This window comes from Falco cherrug, chromosome 1 (assembly GCF_023634085.1).
Source record: "Falco cherrug isolate bFalChe1 chromosome 1, bFalChe1.pri, whole genome shotgun sequence".
Classification (NCBI taxonomy): Eukaryota; Metazoa; Chordata; class Aves; order Falconiformes; family Falconidae; genus Falco; species Falco cherrug.
Window position 1 is genome coordinate 76447304 of NC_073697.1, and position 18707 is coordinate 76466010.

General features: G+C 47.1%; 1 protein-coding gene across 2 annotated transcripts; it reads right to left on the minus strand.

Annotated features, from left to right (window-relative positions):
- Positions 1 to 1788: 1788 nt before the first annotated feature.
- On the minus strand, positions 1789 to 18383 carry REST (RE1 silencing transcription factor). 2 transcript variants are annotated; one of them, XM_055714452.1, is made up of 4 exons: positions 18260 to 18383; positions 16030 to 16940; positions 10425 to 10508; positions 1789 to 7348 (listed from the first exon to the last, which is right to left on the minus strand). In XM_055714452.1, the coding sequence occupies exons 2-4, from the start codon at positions 16928 to 16930 to the stop codon at positions 5646 to 5648; spliced, it is 2688 nt and encodes an 895-aa protein (XP_055570427.1). In that variant the 5' UTR covers positions 16931 to 16940; positions 18260 to 18383; the 3' UTR covers positions 1789 to 5645. The 2 variants fall into 2 exon arrangements, with proteins under 2 accessions (XP_055570427.1, XP_005436742.2); XM_005436685.4 differs by lacking the exon at positions 18260 to 18383 and having other exon boundaries at positions 16030 to 17622.
- Positions 18384 to 18707: the final 324 nt, after the last annotated feature.

Genomic DNA, 18707 nt, shown 5'->3' on the forward strand with positions numbered 1-18707 from the left:
GCTCAAAAATATAACCTCCCCAAGGGAAGGGTTTTGCCCTTCTGGAATTACCTTTTCCTCCGTATGGGTTATAGTGTACACGAACAAGGCAAAGCCACTTGTGTCAGCATGGCTAAGCTTTAAAAACAAACAAAGCCCAACCACCAAACCAAAATCAGGAACATTTTGGCTCCTTCCGAGCATCAGCAAAGCCTGAATAAGGCAGCTGAATTACAACATGAGCTTGCTCTGACCCCATACAAGCCATCCCCCACTTGAGCTAACTCACTTTTTGGGCACCTCGGTGTGTGGGCAGGAGCTCAAGCTGGCCTGCAAGGTACCACAGAGCCGTGCACTTGTGCTCGGCTTCCCAGTTCTGTAAAAAAAACCCCTTAGCATAAAGCAGTTTCTAAGCATCTTTTCAGCCTAGCAGGTTTTATCCTGGCTGTCTACCAGGAGAAAACGAGCAGGTTTTCTGCCAAAGTGCAAGGAGTTAGTCAAGGCAAAAGATTAGCTGACTACAGGTTTAAGGGAAAATGGTTTCTTAGGTTGCCAACCCACCTGTGTTCTTTCATTTCATTGAGCTTGTCCCCGGAACACCTTGCTGGGGGTGGGGGGCAGCGCTAGCTGGTGGTACAAAGGGCAGGGCCGCCTCCATCGATCCAGTCTGAAATCATTAACTCACCCAGCACGGGCGAGGAGGCACCCAAGTACCCAGACCCTGCCGCCTCCAAGCCATGTGCTCACAGCATCTCCCTCCCAGCCCCTGGGTGGGCTCGGCTACCACCCCCGCTCCGTCCTTACACAGGCTTTACCAAACACTGCATGCATGCTCTCTACAAGACTTCAAGGGGAGCAACCCCAAACTTGTCCCTTGCCCAGGTGACGACAGCCCCTGCCACCCTGCAGCCCTCCAAGGCTGTGTCCCACCGTAGCGCTGCACCCTGCGCTTTGCTGCTGACGAACTGCATGGTCAGAAACCCAAATTCCCACTGACAGACAAAAATGACGGGGGGTGGGGAGAGCATCGCTTATGAGGAAACATTTAATCAGAGAAGACAATAGCTCAATTCTTACACTTCCAGGAGCGTCCCTAATTGTTCAAAGCTGCAGCAGCTGCATATACAATTATCTCCGTAAGTTCATCAAATATTCTTTACCTTGATCCCTGGGCAAATAGGAGTTGTTCTGCGTTAGTAGGAGGGAAGAATGACCAAGCCATAGAATGCAGGTTAGCATCACAGGCTAATACAGCTCAGGTTTTCTAAAAGGTCCAGGCTGGCAGAGATATGAGAAGTCACCCTTGCAGCTATACCAGGCTCCACAGCTCTCAAGATATTTCCAGTCTATACAGTATTGTAGCCGTAGAGATGACAGGTGACATAATTTTTAAAGCTGTTAATTCCCCAAATGAGAAAGCACCACAGACCCTTTTGGAATGCAGGAATAAAATGGAATTAACCCCAAGTTTAAATTCTGCAGCTTCCACCAAGCTGCATTTCTGCCCATCGGGCCCGTCCTGCCAAGTCACAAACAGGTCTGGCATTATGGTTTGAACCTTGCCTGTACGCACGCGCCTCCCCCCTTCTGCCCCGACCTCACTGGACAGGGAAACAAATGCAGTCCATTGAAGCAGAACCTACTTCTGGAGTCGCTGATCCCGCCTGCAGTCAGGTCTGTGTGTGCACACACATGGCACATACGTACCGGCTCCACCAGACTGTGCTGGCTGGAGGTCCTGAGCCTGCGCTGCTCCTGCCTTGAGTTACAAATGGTTTGCATAGCCATTAATAAGTGGGAGATAGAAACTGCAAGTTCCTTAATAAAGTTTATTTAATCATAACTATGCTTAGGAAAATACACTTGTAAGGGTTAATATAATGCAATTTAGTTCAACTTTATACTACATTTTGAACAAAAGACTTCTTATACATGTTTTAGGTAAAAACAGGATGTATGATCTGGCTTGTTTTACATCTATTACAAACGTAGAAAAGACTTGTCATGCACTACAGTAGAGAGAGCATGAAAAAAAATTACCTTTGGTTTAATTCAGAGAATACAAGTATTGCACTGAAAAAGCATCAAACATGGTGCAACTAAACATCATAAACATGTTTCCATGCCAGCTTACAAAAGTTAGCTAGTGTAATTTTAGGGGGGGTGGGGAATATATGTACACATAAAACAATTCCATTAGCTATTTGGATTCTGTTAATATTGTACGCACGCCACATATCTACACAACTGACATTCAAGAAAACTCTTGAATTCGATTTAATACCTTTCAGCTACATTAAATCTGTTGAAATCAATTATAACTGTTGATATCAATGGTGTTACCATGTCTTAACTGGCCTGTCAGTTGTTAAACGTTCTTGTTCTTTCAATGACTAAAGTTCCAGACTAGATCATCAAAATCCAGAAATAGCAATTACAACACCACGGATTATTAATACCTACCTACCCACTTCTAGACCATTTCTCAGGGCAGTGACTTTGTATGGATTCATACAGCAAAAGCCCAAAACACTGTGCTGCTCAACAGAGGGCTGTCAGTGTAGGGGTGTCCATGTGCTAATCCTTCCAACCACATACTGGAGGTTGAACACTCATACAGGTATTATTGCCAAGAAAACACAAAAACACTAGCATTGGCAAAACCAACACAAAATAATTTAAGAATATTGAAAAAGACCACACACACACACACAAAAAAAAAAAAAAGGCATTGTTTAAAGGGAGCTATACCAATGTAAGACCACCGTATATGGTGGGTTACCTGACCTGCATCCCCCCTCAAATACTCAATATTAGCAATGTCTAACATTTTAGATACACATAACGCATTACATCCTTGCTGCTTTACCATAACATGCTCCCAAACCTTGGTCTTAACCAAACAGAGAATTCCAACACTGTTCTGCACCACCGTTAGGCATTTCAGGACATTGTTCATGGGTCTCAGATAGAAATAATGAACTTTTCTTCTCAATATGTTAATAATTTATTTTCAGTTTCTAATCTTGTGGTAAGAAACACTGCTGAACAGGAGCTGACTGCCGTCTTCAAAGAGTTCTTGTCGGATAAAGCATTGAAACTTTGACCACTTCACGGAAATCTGCAGCAGAGGATCTCAGAGAACCACAACTTTGTTTTTAACTCACAGAGAGAGATTTAGTCAGTTGACACCATTATTTTCATTTAAAAACAAACCAGAAAAATTATCAGGCCAGTCCACAAGTTTATTTGAACACAGCTAAAGTCCTTGAAGTCTCTCACAGGATGGCAAAGACTCTTTGCAAGGATCTGAAGGGAGCTATAAAAACCTCTACACAGTACTGGAATATCAAGCATCTGCTCACATCGCTCACAAATGGTGGCAACATTTATATATAAAGGAAACAGTATTATGAAGAAAAAAATTACATCTAAGACTATTACAACTGGTTGTTTAGGAAAACAATTCAACTAGGTTTATTTTCTTAATGTTTAACATAAATATAGTTGCAACTTGATCTTCAGTTGACAATGATTGTCACAGCCAAGGTAAGGATTGAACACTATCTAAGCAAACAAAAACTCACTATACATTATACAATTTATTTCTGCCACGAGGGATACCTTCCCTCTCAAATCTTTGGCCTCCTATTACCAATCTCTCCCAAAAGCAGAAGCAACGTAGTATTGTTGCTCGCTATTCATTCAAGGCAGTGGGGTTGTTCGGAGGGGAAGATGCTGCGGGGACACGCAGAGAAGAATAGGGTTTATTCCAAAGCTTACGTTGAGAGTATTTGCCATAAAGTGCTCTGACAAACACTGAGCTCCTCAAATCCACTCTCCAAATAACACCTGCCTCCAGATTTGCTTCTTTGGAGCTGACAACCAGAGAAGCTGCCCCAAACTGCTCCCACTGGAAAGGCGGCTAATGACAGTCAGGAGAATGTAAGATGGGACTGGAGGGTTTTGCTTTTTCCCTGCTGGTTTGGATTTTGTTTACATTTTGGCACTGGTTGACTACAAGCAGTAAGTATACAATCTCTCTTGGGTTTGTGTGTGCCAGAAATTAAATCTGTTTAGAATTAAAAACTCCTGGTATGTCATGTAGACCTGAGATGACAATCTGATCACTTACATGTTTCTCTCTGCATGGAAGCAGGATGATTTTATTAAATACAACTTGAATGAATAAGGAGCAGGAATTCCTACAGTTTTTAATGCCAGGTTTGTTGCTTACCAGTTGATTTATCTTTATCTGTGTTTTTTTGGTGGGTGAGATGTTAGATTTTGATGAACCGTACTTCTGTCACTGCTACTATTTTATTTTGTTTTAAGCTCATGAAAGTTGACTGCCATCCACCACAGAAATGAAAAGGAGAGGGGAAAAAAATAGTCACCTGGGCTTGAGGAATCCATGGACCATTCCCACCGAGAGTGAGTATTTTCCTGTCTGGTGATCCCAAATTATAAATTAGAATTTATTGTTCTGTATGTGTATTCAAAATATCAGAAGTGGCATTTCCATGATAAAACAAATCCTATAAAAGTGTTTAGAAATTGCATTGGTATCCTTTTGCTCAAAAACTATACAATTTTAAAGCCAGTCAAAAATATATAGCCAAGCAGTTCACAATTTCAGCAACTTCATGCAAAACTAATAATACCCCAGGAAAACAAGTAAAATCTGCAGTAAAGAGCATCACAGAAAACTGTCCCATGGTAAGCAACGAATCTGAACGTTTCCAAATAAAAAAAAACCTTACACAAACAAAACCAAACATGCATATATAAAGTGTACACGTACTGCACAAGCGCTATTCCTAAAGGATTAAACTGCATAGGTAAAAATCAAAAACAATGTGCAATATTTTAAGCCCTTAAAGCACAATCAAAAAAAAAAAAAGCAGAAATTAAAAATAACAAACTTGCTCCCCCACAACAAAGCCAATTACATATCATAGTCATTAAGATATTAATCAAGACAGAGGTTCTCCAATCAAAAGTTGGAAGGACTACTCCCAGATTTTGGCTCACCATTCACGCTTAGGGGATCTGAAATGTACGTTCACAATTACAATTATCTTAAACAGTTATGTTCATCACTAGCCAACTCTGATTTCTTTTACAAAGTGCTCTTTATGTAATAGAAGCTATCTAGCTATCCTCCTGGTAGAAAAACCATCAAGTAGTTTAACACTTTGAACATCAAGACACATTGAGAAGAACTAAAAAAAAAAAAAAAAAGGTGGTGGGGGAGAAGGGGACAGAGAGAAGAGCTGGCTGCTAGAATAAAAAGCAACTAATGCCAATGGCTCTACAAACATCCAACTTGTGTATTGTTAGCTACAGTCTTCTTCCTAAAACTCAATTTATAAAAGAATTGCATAAGCTAACAGCTAGAAGCTTACACTGACTTTACAGCACACAGTCTCAAACACCCTACCTGCCTTCTCTAATGAAGAGATCCAATAGTTAATGAGTTCACAATTACACAAAAAGTTGTCAAAAATATTTTCAACTTAAAAAAAAAACTAATCCAAAAAACAAACCAATGCAGACACTAAAGCAAACTGCTCTTAAAAGAAAAAAAAAATAAATCTACAGTATCTGTACATTAAGCTGTATAAGATCTTACAAAAGAAGATTCCCCCAAACCACAGCTATTTCTACTCCTGCCCTTTTGTTGCTTTCTCAAGGTAATAGACATTGACTAAGTGGCGATTGAGGTGCTTGCTGTATTCACCTTCCTTTTTAAATGAGCGGTCACAAAAAATGCACACATAGTTCTCCCTGGCCACTGTGGTGTCCCCAGCTCCTTGTGACGTCTTTGGACTTGTTTCCTCTTGTACAGAGCGAGCGCCGTTTAACCCCGAGTCATCGCTTCCTTCTGATATGTTGTCACTTATGTCGCTGCCTTCGTGGCTGTGGATGCCCTCGTCCTCATCCATTTCCTGAGATTCACTCACTGCTGTGTTATCCCGAGATGATAAGGCCAGAGCAACCTCAGGGCTTTGCGTACACCCTTCTGGGGGCGCAGGTGCTGGCACGGCATCTCCTGTTGGCTCTGTCGCTGGCAGGCACGTTTTGGTCAGGTCCATCGGGTCTGAGCTACTCACAGTTTCTGCCACGAAGGTTTCCTCCGGCTCCTTCTCAGGCACCAGATCTGGTACCCCATCCATGAGCACATCCAAGCTTTTTTCAGAAGACGCTGCCTCAGAAGATTCCTCAGAGCAAGTGTCTTCCCCTCTCTCTACCTTTCTCTCCTCCTCTTTTTCAACAACAGTGCCTTCGCTCTCTCCTGCTGCAGCAGGCATTTCTTGGTCCTCTACCTCAGCTTCTGTGTTTGCATCCTGAGCTGGCAGACAAAGCTGCCCTGAGTCTTGTACGCAGCTTCCTTTGGGATCGGTGCTCTCCCCCTTGAGAGCATGATCACCATTGTTGTTTAATGCCACTGTGTCAGTGGCATCTTGCTCCTTCTGGTTGCTGCCCTCAGTGTCGGGCTTCACACATCCATCTTCTTCTGTGCTATGACACTCCTCTGGCATCTCCTCTTCCTCGATCTTCTCCTGATCGGGTTTACTGCTTTTCTTAGTGTGCTTATTTTTCAGAGCTTTCTTTTTTCTGTTTTTCTTAAGGCATGAATTTTGCTTTTTAGGCTCCTCCTCTGGTACAGCATCACTTTTCTGAGCTTCCTGACAGTCTCTGGGTTTAGCTTCCACTTTCTTTTTCTTTTTTGTTACTGCTGAGGTATCATTTGCAGGCTCTTGCCTTGAGGAGGTTACTTCAGCCTCTGCCTTTCTTTTGTTCTTCTTTGTTTTACATGTTTTCTCAGTACTTTTCTCAGTTTTAATATCCACCTCCTTGTTTTCTGAAGCTGATTTCCGACTTCTGGTTGTCACCTGGCCTGCAGAAACATTGCTCGTCGGCTTCTTTTCCTTTGCCAAATTATCTTTTTTCTCCACTTTCACAATTTTCTCAGTTTTCTTTGCGGCTGAATCACCTTTTGTTTGTTCCTTCTCTGCTTTGTCATTAATGCTCTCAGAAAAGTCAGCTTCGCTCTTTTTAGTCCGTAGCTTCACCTTTGAAACATCCATGGTGATGTCAGAACAATCGGGATGCCTGGATTTGATGTGATACTGCAGGTTACATTTTTTAGATGCTGCATAATCACATACAGGACAGAGAAACTGGCGCGGATTGATGTGGAGCTCGACATGCTTTTTGAAATTGCTGCGGTCAGCTGTTTTGTAGTCACAGTGTGGGCAAGTCAGAGGCTTCGGCCCATTGTGAACCTGCCTTGCGTGACGAGTTACTTCGTGCTGGTTTGAGGCCACATAGCTGCACTGATCACATTTGAACGGCTTCTCACCTAAGGAAGGAAGGGCGGAAGGGAATGACGGTGATTATTAAGCATGGGGGGCGGGTGGGTGGGGCAATCACTTCCCGCTAATACAGATACAGGAATATGAAACTCAAAAAGGAAAAAAAAAAAATGATCCATGCGCCTTTAAAATTAGGTGAAGTCAACATAAGAAATCCACAAGTCACAAACACATTCACAAGACACTAAGAACAAAATACAAAAAAGAGAGAAGGGGTGAGGGGTGGGAGGAAGGGGGTCCAAAACCAAACAAGCAGTAACAACGTCACAGGTTCTGGCTATGCATACATACCGGCAGAGATCTCTCTACAGTAATATTAGCAAATGGAATCCATACCCAACTGGTCCATTGAATGCATTGTAGAAAAATGGAAATGTAACATTTGATGAATAGCAGTTTCACACAAACGTTTCAAAAAAGTCCAACTTTACACAGATTTAGCATACTTCAAGTTTGCATTGAAAAGGAAATGAGGGAAAAGAAGCTAGCTAATACCAAAGCATGTGAAAAGGGCACACTGCTCAGATGATCTTTACCTCTGATAATTCAATTCACTCTTATAATGTCTCAAACACGTGACATACTGGTTGCAGGCTACTCTTGGCAAGCCAGCCAGATGCAGTCTAAAGCCATCATGTTACTACTGACATCTGCATTTACAGCTGTGCAATGACTCTTGCAGAAGTGTTCCTGACATGTTCTGCTTAGTACATGCTGCTGCAGCAGAAGTGGCTTTTCATTTACACATCAAAGCAAATAGGAAAAACACTTCTAGCCCAACAACTCAAGTCCAGAAATACCTTGAGAACATCTGTGCATGCGCAGATTCAGTTGAGGAATTTGGGACGCTCCTGAGCTCTGAACCAGCATCTCAAAACTGACCTGCAGAACTAACACGTGCCACTTCCCAAGTACACTGAAAATTGACTCCAGCCCCTTCTGTTCACAGCACAACAGTACTTATCCCAGCCCTGCAACCCACTGCTCCAATACTGCCCGTACTCGTGCTGCTCCTCTGCAGCATGACTCAGGAGACCAGAGCAGCTAGCAGTGAAGATGAAATCACTGTGCCTGCATTGTCTGTTTGTGTTAGCCAGCGTTAGCCACATTACTGATCTGCAATGCCCTCACAAACTCTGTAATTCCTGCTGCCTCCCTGGCAGGAAGGAATGGGGACACTTGCTTAAGACTCCAGATCATTTCACATCTGCCTGCAGCATCTCTTTATTGTTTCAAGAAGGGTTACTCCGATTCCCTATTACCTTCAGCCTATCTTCTTTCCTTCCTTCCTTTTCCCACCCACTTGCTGGTGACATTTTTCACAAGTTAAAGCTTGATGTACTTCACTGCTCATCCTTCTCGCAAGTACGGACCTTTATCAACAGCGTGAGGACAACAGGAACAGCCTCTCTTACATACACACGAACAAGCTGTTCTAACGGCACAGAGCATTCAGAGGTAGATGCAACAGGGTAACTCAAAGGTTCTACGTGAAGAGTTTCTGTCCATCACTTCTACTAAATCCAGGGGTTTTGTTGCACAAGTGGAAAGGACATGTAGCAATACAGCTGTGAATTAGGCTCTAAGCCACTGTTGTTCACTGTCTGACATTTGAAGAAAGCTACAGCACCAGTTTGCCTTAAAAGGCCAGCCTGTAAAGTGCAGAAGTCCAGAAATTGCCACAGAAAAGGTTCAGCTGCCTGGACAATGCAGCAAGACATGCAACAGAAGTTATGATAGCTATTAATAAAACACCCCTGATAGCAAGAGTGCACTCCCACTTCTGTCGGCACAACTCACACCCTCCCTGCCAGACCTTTGAGTCAAGGGCCAAGGGTAGATCCCACTACTCATATGCTTTGGCTTTGAGACTTCATTGCACAGAAAAGGGGAGAGTAAGATGTTCATGAAATGGTTTCCAGGCTCAGTATTGACAAAACCATTTACAAATTCACATTTAGCCCAGAGGTTCAGTGAAAAATTATTTTTGTTTCTGGAAGCAGAATACTTCATTCACAAAATTCTCAAACGAGAATACTGTCATGTCATTTTAAAGCTGGCTATTTTTAATCGGTCCAAACCCTGCCTCCACTATAGTTAAAACTGCCTGCCTTCTGGTTTCAATTAAAAGCCTCATCTGTTGAAACTGAAACAATTACTGCTCAGGAGACTTTCACTACTGTTTCCTGGGATTAGGAATTCACCTAGGTCTGGTCAATTCAGATATTAGCAAACCAAAAGCGCAGGCTGAGATCTACCTGAACTCCCCTGCAAGGGTCACAAAGGACAATGGTACTTGTGTCTGGCATGCCTGTGCTCTTACAACTCACAAAAATGCTATTAATTTATTCTACAAGAGATTTGCAAGAGAGTGAGAGCAGATGTTTGTAACACCAGAACTTACGACCAGTAAGGGGAAATAAAGGCTAGTGAAAATTGCTAATTTGTCTTTTAATGCCACAAGACTGAGTCACTTGTGAACACCCTCTGGGTTTGCTTTTTCTCCTCTGTGCCTCCTTGCCATAAGCAGACACTATTTTACATCTTTCTGTAATACTAAGCAAAAGCTAAGGTTCCCTCAGAACCCCAGCTGAGATGAAATCACAAACATCACAGAGGACACTCTCAGCTGCTCAAAATTTTCCCAGCTTCACTGATTTGAGCAGAGTGATGGCAGCAGAGGGAAGACAAGAATCTGCTCCTATATCATCACAATGTTGTATTTTCTACTAGATTACTAGGACTACTAGGGCAGCCCTGTGAACCTCAGAATACACCTTGGAAAGTAAAAAGGAAAGAAAAAGATATCACTTCTATTACAGACACTTAGGATTTCCTTAGCAGGTAAAGACAACCTTCCATGTTAAAATAGGAGCTAAAGCTCAGATTGTACTGGATGAGATATCTCACAGGGAACCGGGCGGCCTGCTCTAGGTGTCCCTGCTTGAGCAGGCAGGGCTGAACCAGATGACCTCCAGAGATCCCTTCCAACTCCAACCATGCTGTGATTCTGCAAACCACCCCCTTTTTCCCCGAGTCATGCTGCTGCCGCCCCTTACCAACCTGAGTGGGTGCGCATGTGCCTGGTTAAATGGGTCTTCTGAGAGCTGGAATAAGGACACATCGCACATTGATAGGGTCGCTCTCCTGCAAAAACAAACAGCAAATTAGTTACTGAAACACAGCCGATCCCCGAACTTCGTTACTGAGCCATACACGTGAGGCTGTGACAGCTCCCCAAGCTGTATTTGAGGGTACATCATCTCTCACCAAAGGGACACAGCAAGAAGCATATGCCTGAGCTGGACCAGTGCAACGTTGTCTTTCCCGCGTGAACGAGGATAGTGAAGAGGAAGAATATAAGAGAGGCACAGCCTCATGTCCATCTGGGGTCAGACAGTAACCTCAGCCAAAAGGTGATGAGGACAGCCACCTTTAGGAAGCCCTAAACCAACAGAACTGACTTTCCTACAGTATTTTCTCCCAGCACTCAAAAGATGCACAAAAGATACAGACCCGATAAGAAACCAGGTATGTTCTTGCTTCATGTAACACCTTAACTGAAACTCCATGTTTCATCTGGATTAAGATAGGAGCAACCATCCACTCAGCATGGACCTGCATTTGCCAGAACACAAGTGCAGATAGAGACTAGGTCTCTCCTTCCAAAGTTTTATTGGCAGAGTAAAATTAGCTTGGAGCATGGAAAAGCATGATGCCCTGCTCAGTGAAACAATGCTGCTAGCAAAAGTTCAAGTGTAGCAGCAACACTTATTTTGACGACTCAAATCCCTCCGCCTGCAGAGTTATTGTTTCTGGAGAACTAATGGAAACTAACCTGTCATAAATTAGGTCTCCACAAGGGACAGTTAGCTTGTGTAACTCTCAGTGTACAATGACACTTGAAAATCCTTTTCAAGTGAAGACAAGCCCCAAATAAAGGCAGACAGTTTTAGAATTACTATCTGTTAGGCAGGTCCAGGTAAGTACCAGGAGTGTTTGCCCCAAACTGCTAGCACAGCTGAGAGATCTAGGTGGCCTTGTCTCCACTGCAAGTTGTAAAAACACTTGTTAGCCTCAGGTGGATACTCCCAACAGAAGAGAGGAGTGAAGCTGGGAAGGGAAAAGTAAGTTACTCAGCTGTAATATTTATTCCAATCACAGTTAGAATTACACTACAGCATTTTGCTGCATCAGTTGAAGCACACAACCAAATGCTCTCCAAATCACCGAGTCCTGGTTGTCAGCAAAAGCCCTGCACACTGGCTACTTGTTCACTTTCCATAGCTCTATCTGCAGCAGCACAGACCTTCATCTACCAATGTGTGATGGGAGGCTCCACTGCTGGCCTTTGCCAAAACAGGAGTAGAAGTGGTCTTTGCAGTGCAGACTAATCCCACGTTTCTTCCTCCCATCAAACATTTAGACTACTGTTCTTGATTAGATCAGCAGTTTAAAGGTAAATTCACCCTAACAACCATAATCCCCCACCCCACCCCCCTACAAGTTAAAACAAGGTGGAAGATTGGTGCAAGGCACATAATAAGATTGTCATGTACAAGGGAAGGGTAGTCCTTTCATTATAAAGAAATTATTTTGTTTTTAAATGACTCCTTACAATCTGAAAATATGCGGCCAAAGGTCCTGGAAATATTCAGTCAGGTCTTCTTCCCATTACCTGAAATTTCCTGTCTTTAAAGTTACCTAAAACCTCAGGAATGTGGAAAAGGCTTTCTTTCAGGTATTTTATATAGGGCACAGCAACAAAATGTACTAGATTTAAAGTATGATGAATGCAATTAATTCAAAATGTGGTTTTGCCCCTTGAGAATTAAATGCCTGACTACATTGTAAGGGCTGTTTTATAAAATGCTGTTCCCCAAAGGATTTTTATTGTAATTTTACAAGCTCATTATATGCAAACAAGCCACCAAAAAAACCTCTCCACAAGACACTTCAATAAGCCCCAACCTAGAAAAAGCTTAAGCAGGCACTTAACTCTATGCAAATGAACAGGCAGACTGACACCAGTGAACAACTTTAAGATCATCCCTCTATAATGCCATTAAAAGTTCTGTCTGCTTGAAATGAAACTGCTTCCACCAGACTTCCAACACAGTGACAAGCAAGAAAGATCCCCTATGACAACCAGAAAAGACAGCCCAAAGCTAGGCACTGAACACCCTGTGACTGCCTGAAGTAGATGTAATTGAAAAATCATCTGCAGGGCTATGTAAATAAGACGTTTTCTAGAAATTGCTTCTAACAAATAAATTGGAAAAAAATAGAGAACAATGCTGCACTGTCCTGCGTATAGTACAGTTCCAGGATCAGCAGTGTGGATGATAGGGTAAATCAAGTCAAATCTTGGTCTAACGTATCTAATGAGCACAAACAAGTCCAGGTAGATCTGTCGCTGCCACAAGGACAGATCTTTCTGCCCCACCAGCCCTGAACATCTGCAGCCACCCCCTCCTGGGCAGCACACAGGCTCTTCCAGATGTAGCTTTCCCAGCTGACAAGCTCATGACCAGCTGCAGGGTCCTGAAACCACCCCTGCCCAAGGTCCCCCATATTTGTCAGCAGCCTGCCACAGGCACAAGGTTATCTTCCATGACAGGGCGGGTTCACAATCACCTGTTTGCCAACAGGGATGCAAACAGCAGGAAAGCAGGTAACTTCTGCCTGCCTTCCCGTGGTCCCGAACAGGCAGAGGATAGGTATTTCTCCCACCAAGCAAGGTACTAGCATGCAACCCTCCCTCCCTGCCCCTGGCCGCAAGCTCCGGCATTTCTATGTGTCCTTAGTCGATTCAGCTCACTAACCAGCAGAAAAATCAACCTGAGGAAGAGGAAAGGAGTATTTTACTGCCATTTTACTGAGCTGAATCAACCAGTCCCAGGATACGGGGAGGAAACTGAGAATGCCTTTCTCCAGCAGCAGCAGAGCATTTGATCCTGTGAAACTGTACTCTGTACAGTCAGTGTTTCAGAAAAATGGATAGCTCAAACACGGCAGAAACCAATTATCTCCAAGGAGGGGTTTTCCCACAGAGAGAAAGTCAGGTGAAGTACAAAAAATAGGAGAGAAATACAAGCATCTATCCAAAATTATTTCACCTATTGGCAATCAGGAAACCAAAGAAACAATTCCAGCTTTCTTCTTAACATTCTGAACCCATAACATAGGAAGAAAATTAAGTTTGTATGACCCCTCCCTTCTCCAACAAATATTTTTCTTAAGATTTAAATGAAAACTATAATCCAAAGATATTTTAGAATCATTCAGGTTTCATAAAATTCAGTACTGTTATATTAACAGTCTGCAAATACTTTTGACTATAAAATCTGTGGGTGGTTTTTTTTTTGTTTTTTAGAAGATTGTTTGGGGGGGTTGTGTATTGTGGATTTGTTTGTGTTTTTTTAAGGCAATTGATTACACATTAATACCATCAGAAACTTCGAGCCTGGCATATAAACATAACTGCCTGTAGCTTATTCATTCTTCTAACACTCTTCCCTTAGCTCTTCTCCACAAAATTAGTGTTACTGGGAAACAAGGCACATTCCTAAATCAGTCTACTAACATACATGAAAGATTTTTATCAAGTGAGAACTGGCTAAAAGATCTTAATTTTTTAGTTAAGAGCTAGCAAAGAAACAACTACCAGGGCAGACTAAAGAATGCTGAAATCATAATCACTCATTTCAGCTTAATTAAAATAATGCAAAGACGTGACAAACCAAAGAACAAGAAACCTCGATGGCACCACTATTTTTAAAGGAGAAAAGAGGAACTGAACAATATCCCACATAATTTAACTTGGTTGAATTTTTTTTTTTAATTTTAATACAGTTCCCTGGTAAATTGGTGAAATGCAGTGATAACAGAGCACTTCCTCAGCAAACATGCTTTTATGGTTAGTTCCTGTAAAACTCAACAAGAACTTCCAGAGATCAGAGTGGGAACCTAAAGCCGTGTACAAACACAAGCAGGGATGAATTTGAAGTCGAGACAAATGTAAAACAGACAGGCACCACAGGATAGGCTTACATTTGGCCAAGAGTTCCCCGTAAGATTTATTTAGGGTTTCCTCCTGTAATTTTGTCAGTTTTACCTGGTCTCTTTCCTGTTATCTCCCACAATACAAACAAAGAAAACAAACCAGAGGATGTAAACCACACCATTTTCCCAACATCTCTCACAATAATCTTCGTTTACTTGTTTGAGGGGAAAGTATTTAGACAGGACTGATTTTTAAACGGATGGTATCCTCTAAACGTGGCTATTGTCAAGAGAAAAAAGTATGCCTTAACGCACTAAAAATCCCAGCAGACCCTCCCAACCCCGTCAAAGCAGATACCAAAGCATGCTGACGAACACAAACTTCTGCACACTTGAGCTCAAGCCCAGCCCTGAGGCAGCCCGAGTGCTGCCCTCCCCTTCCAGACAGCTGCAGACAACCGAACTGAAGCCTCCAAACCATTCATGTCACTGCTGTGACAAAACATGACTTCAAAGGAGAAATTCCCCAGTGTTTCGCTCAGCCAGCACAGCCTACAATAAAGAGGAACCGGGCCAGGTCAGCACGCTAGAAGATGGTTGGCAAGTCTGAGCTCTCCTCAGAAAGCCTCGACAAGGTGGAAAAAGCCTTGACAAGGTGGAAATAAAAAGCTTCTAAGAAGTTGCAACAAAGGTTTGAACTGCCCTCCAGCTTCCACAAAAGGGATCAGGAGGCAAAGCAAGTGCACCTCACCACCTGAAGAGGTGAGGTGGCTATTAAATCTTCTTCTAGAGAGGAGTCTCAAGTTTGGGTATGCTCCAGGACTCCCCACGTGAGAGGCTGGCGAGGCTCTGATACAAAGCAAGGTACTTCCTAAATCAGCTGTGGCCCCAGCTCGCCAGACGACAACACCACTGGAGGTCCGCCGACTCCGCTTGGTATAAACCAGAGTAGAAGGGGGCCTCACGCTTCCCCCTGAGATTACAAACCGGTGTTAGCAGAAGACAGGAAATCAGGCCAAAGACTCCCTCGAGGGCTTCCTATAGGCCAACAAAAGTTATATGTCTACTTCTGGCTACTGCACTGATGTAGACCTTAGAAAAAATGGGGCCCCTGTACATTAAGAGGAATTAATTCACTGGCAACACTATTCAACTCCTATTCTGACTTTGTAGATGGTGGAGGGCTCCTTTCAGTCTGTGTATCAGCTCTTCCTTCTCTGTAATTACAGCTTAGTAGAGTTTCAGCTCAGTCTGAACATACCATTTCCAAAACTACCCATGGGATTCAGGCGCCTTTTGTCAACCTGCCTGTTTTGTTTTTACAATGCGTTGGGCTTTTGTGTTGTCGACCCTGACAATCATCACAGGCACGCTTTGTCATGCCCCCTTCAAAAAACTGGCTTAAAATTACTAAATGGGATGCTCTTCATCTCCTCTTGGGCCCCTGACACGGAGAGATTTTCTCAGTCCTCAAAGACTGCAGACTGGAGCTCAAACCAAATCCACACTTCCACAAGGCATTAATCTGGTAGCACCAAGAGAGAGCACGAAGCTTTATCGGGGTGGAACAAACTTGGCAAACAGATGACTCTGGGCTTGCTTCATTTATCAGTTTCTCAGTACTCTTTACCACGCTTAAATCAAAGAAGATTAAAAGACTTACCTGTGTGAGTTCGAATATGTTGAATATAATTGTTTTTCCTGTCTGAAAAATAGGAGCATTGTGAGCAGGTATACACTTTCCTGGGAAAATGATTTCTTAGGTGTTTCTTCCAGTGATATTCACTGACGGTAGTGTAAGTGCATATGGTACACTTGTAGACTCTCTCATTTTCCCCTGCTTTGTTGTGGTGCTTCAAGTGAGCCAGATAGTGATCATATCTGTTAGTGTTATAGCCACAACGGTCACAACGGATTGGGCCCTTAGAGAAATCCACTTCTTCTGCAGTGCAAGAATCAGACTCCTTCACCTGGGCTTGCTTTTCTGCGTTTTCTTCCACAAAGAATTTCTTAGCACTGTGAACCCTGATATGATGCACAAACTCTTCTTCAGACTCTGCCTCATACTGGCAAGGCTTACAACGAAACGGCTTGCTCTTCAAGCTCTTACACTTGTCCTCTGTGCTTTCTGGAGTACCCAGCACTTCCAGTGAGACATCTTTGTCCACACTGGGAGCCTTAGGAGGGGGGCAAACAGCTGGACTTTGGGTTTCTGCACAAGGAACGTCAAGAGAGCTTAATTCCACGTTTTCAGGTGCCTCGCGGTCACTCTCCGCAGCCTGGGTATCTTCCATACCCTCTCCATCGCTGTCTGAGAAGTTGCTGTCCCCTACCGTTGTCAGTTCTGCCATTTGTCTCTCTTCCCCAACCAGGTAATCGCAGCAGTTGCCATTGACTTCTCCTGTCAAGGCCACATTTGCCAACATAATAAGCTGAGGAGCTGCCAGCTCAGCTTTGGAAAGGTCGTGTAAGTCATACATGTCATTGGACAATGCCATGCCGATATTAGCGCTGCCAGGAAAGAGGCTGTTGCCACCAGACTGTCCCAGCACTTGAGTTGCCATGGCAGGAACTCTGTTGGAAGACAAAAGGCACACCGCTAAGTACCCCAGTGTGACAGAGAAGCCCCCTCTGCTTCGTGCTACCCAAGCTGCCCTCCAGGTAACACCAGAAAACGAGACCTCCGGGCCGAGGCACCGGGCCGGCAGAGGCAGAACGCGGGGCCGGGTCCTCCCCGCTCCCACAGGCCACGCTCGGCATCGGGGGGGCGGGGGGGTCCCGTTCCTCCCCCACAAGGGCCGTCCAGTTCCGCCCGACGACGGGTGCAGGGCCCCGCCGTGCGGAGGCCAGGTGGGGGGGCGCTGACAGCGGGACCCCACGTCCCTGGTCCCGCAGGGCCCCGGCCGGGCTCCGGGCCGCCCGGCAGCGCTACCCGCTCCCACGGGGCGGCCGGGACCCAGCAGCTCCCGCGGGGCCCGCCATGTCGGACACCGGGGGCGGCGCAGGCGCCCGCGGGTGGGTGCTGAGGCCGTCGGGCCCCTCCGAGGGCCCCCCCCGACTGCCCAGGGACCCCGCCGGGCCCAAGGCCGCCAACAAAAGGGGGCGGCCCGGCACGGCCGCCGCCCGCTCCCCCCCCGCGGCCCCGGCGCACATCCGCCGGGGGAGGCGGCCGGGGGAGCCGGGCCGGGCCGTGCCCCCGCCGCCGCCGCCGCCCTCCCTGCCAGGCATGCGGCCATTTTCTGCCTGCCCACACAAAGCAGCCCTCCCCGCGCCGCCCCCGGCCCGACCGCCGCCGCCGCCGCCGCCGGGGGGGCCTGGCCGGGCACGACCGGCCCGCCGCTCCCCCTGCCGCCCGCCCCGGGGCCGGGAGGCGAGGCACGGGCTCGGCTTCCTCCTCCCCCCCGCGGCGGGCAGGGCAGGGCAGGGCAGCGGCCCCGGGGCCGGAGCGCGGCGCGGGGGAAGCGGCTCGGTACCGGCAAGGTCACCGCGGCCGCGCCCACCCGGTGCCCGGCGGCGGGAGGGCGAGCGGCGCCCCGGGCCTCCGCCCGGGCCCGAGGCCTGGGGCTGCGCCCGGCCCGGCCCGGCCCGGCCCGGCCCGGCCGGCGGCGGCGGCGGCATCGCCTTCCGGCGGCGGCGAGGCCCGGCGAGCGCCCCCGCGGCCGGCGCGACGGCAGGCGGCGGCCACGGCTCCTTAGCCGTGGTGCTGATCCCCCCGCGGCGCGGCCCGGCCCGCCCCGCCGGGCCCGGCCACCCCCGCCCGCCCGCCCGCCCGCCCGCCGGCCGCAGATCAGCCCTGGACAGCGCCTCTCGCCCGGCCCGGCCCGGCCCGGCCCGGCCCGGCCCAGCTCCCCCCTCCCGCGGGCCCGGGTCCCGCCGGGCCCCGCCGCACTCACCGGCGGCGCGGGGCCGCCCGGCCGCGCGGCTGCTGCGGGGCGCGGGGCGGGGCGCGCGGGGCCGGGCGCGCGCGAGGCGGGGAGGCGCTGCTGGCGGCGGCGGCGCGGCGGGAGGCGCCGCGCATTCCAGCACACAGCGCGCAGCGGCGGCACCGCCCCGCCCCGCCCGCCCCCACCGGCGCCGCGCGCCCCGCCCCGCCCCCGGCCTTCGCCAGGGAGGGAGGGGGCGCCGGGCCTGGCGCGGGCTGGGCCGGGGCCGATGGGGTGACCCGGGAGCGGGGCGGGCCGCGGGGTCACACGGGGGAAGCCCCCACCCCCCGAGGTGCCGGTGGCGGCCCCTGCCCGCGGTGCCGGTTCGTCCCCGGGGCGCATCGCGGCGGGCTGACCGCGGCCGCCTTTGTCCGGCGCGGGGCGGGCAGGGCCGGGCGGCCGCGCCAGGTGCTGCCCC

Coding starts and splice junctions, on each gene's coding strand:
- REST (XM_005436685.4), bottom strand. CDS start 17,602: ATGGCCGCATGCCTGGCAGGGAGGGCGGCGGCGGCGGCGGGGGCACGG. Junction 10,509..16,029: donor ACATATTCGAACTCACACAG/GTAAGTCTTTTA, acceptor TTGTTTTTGCAG/GAGAGCGACCCTATCAATGT. Junction 7,349..10,424: donor GCACATGCGCACCCACTCAG/GTTGGTAAGGGG, acceptor TTCCTTCCTTAG/GTGAGAAGCCGTTCAAATGT.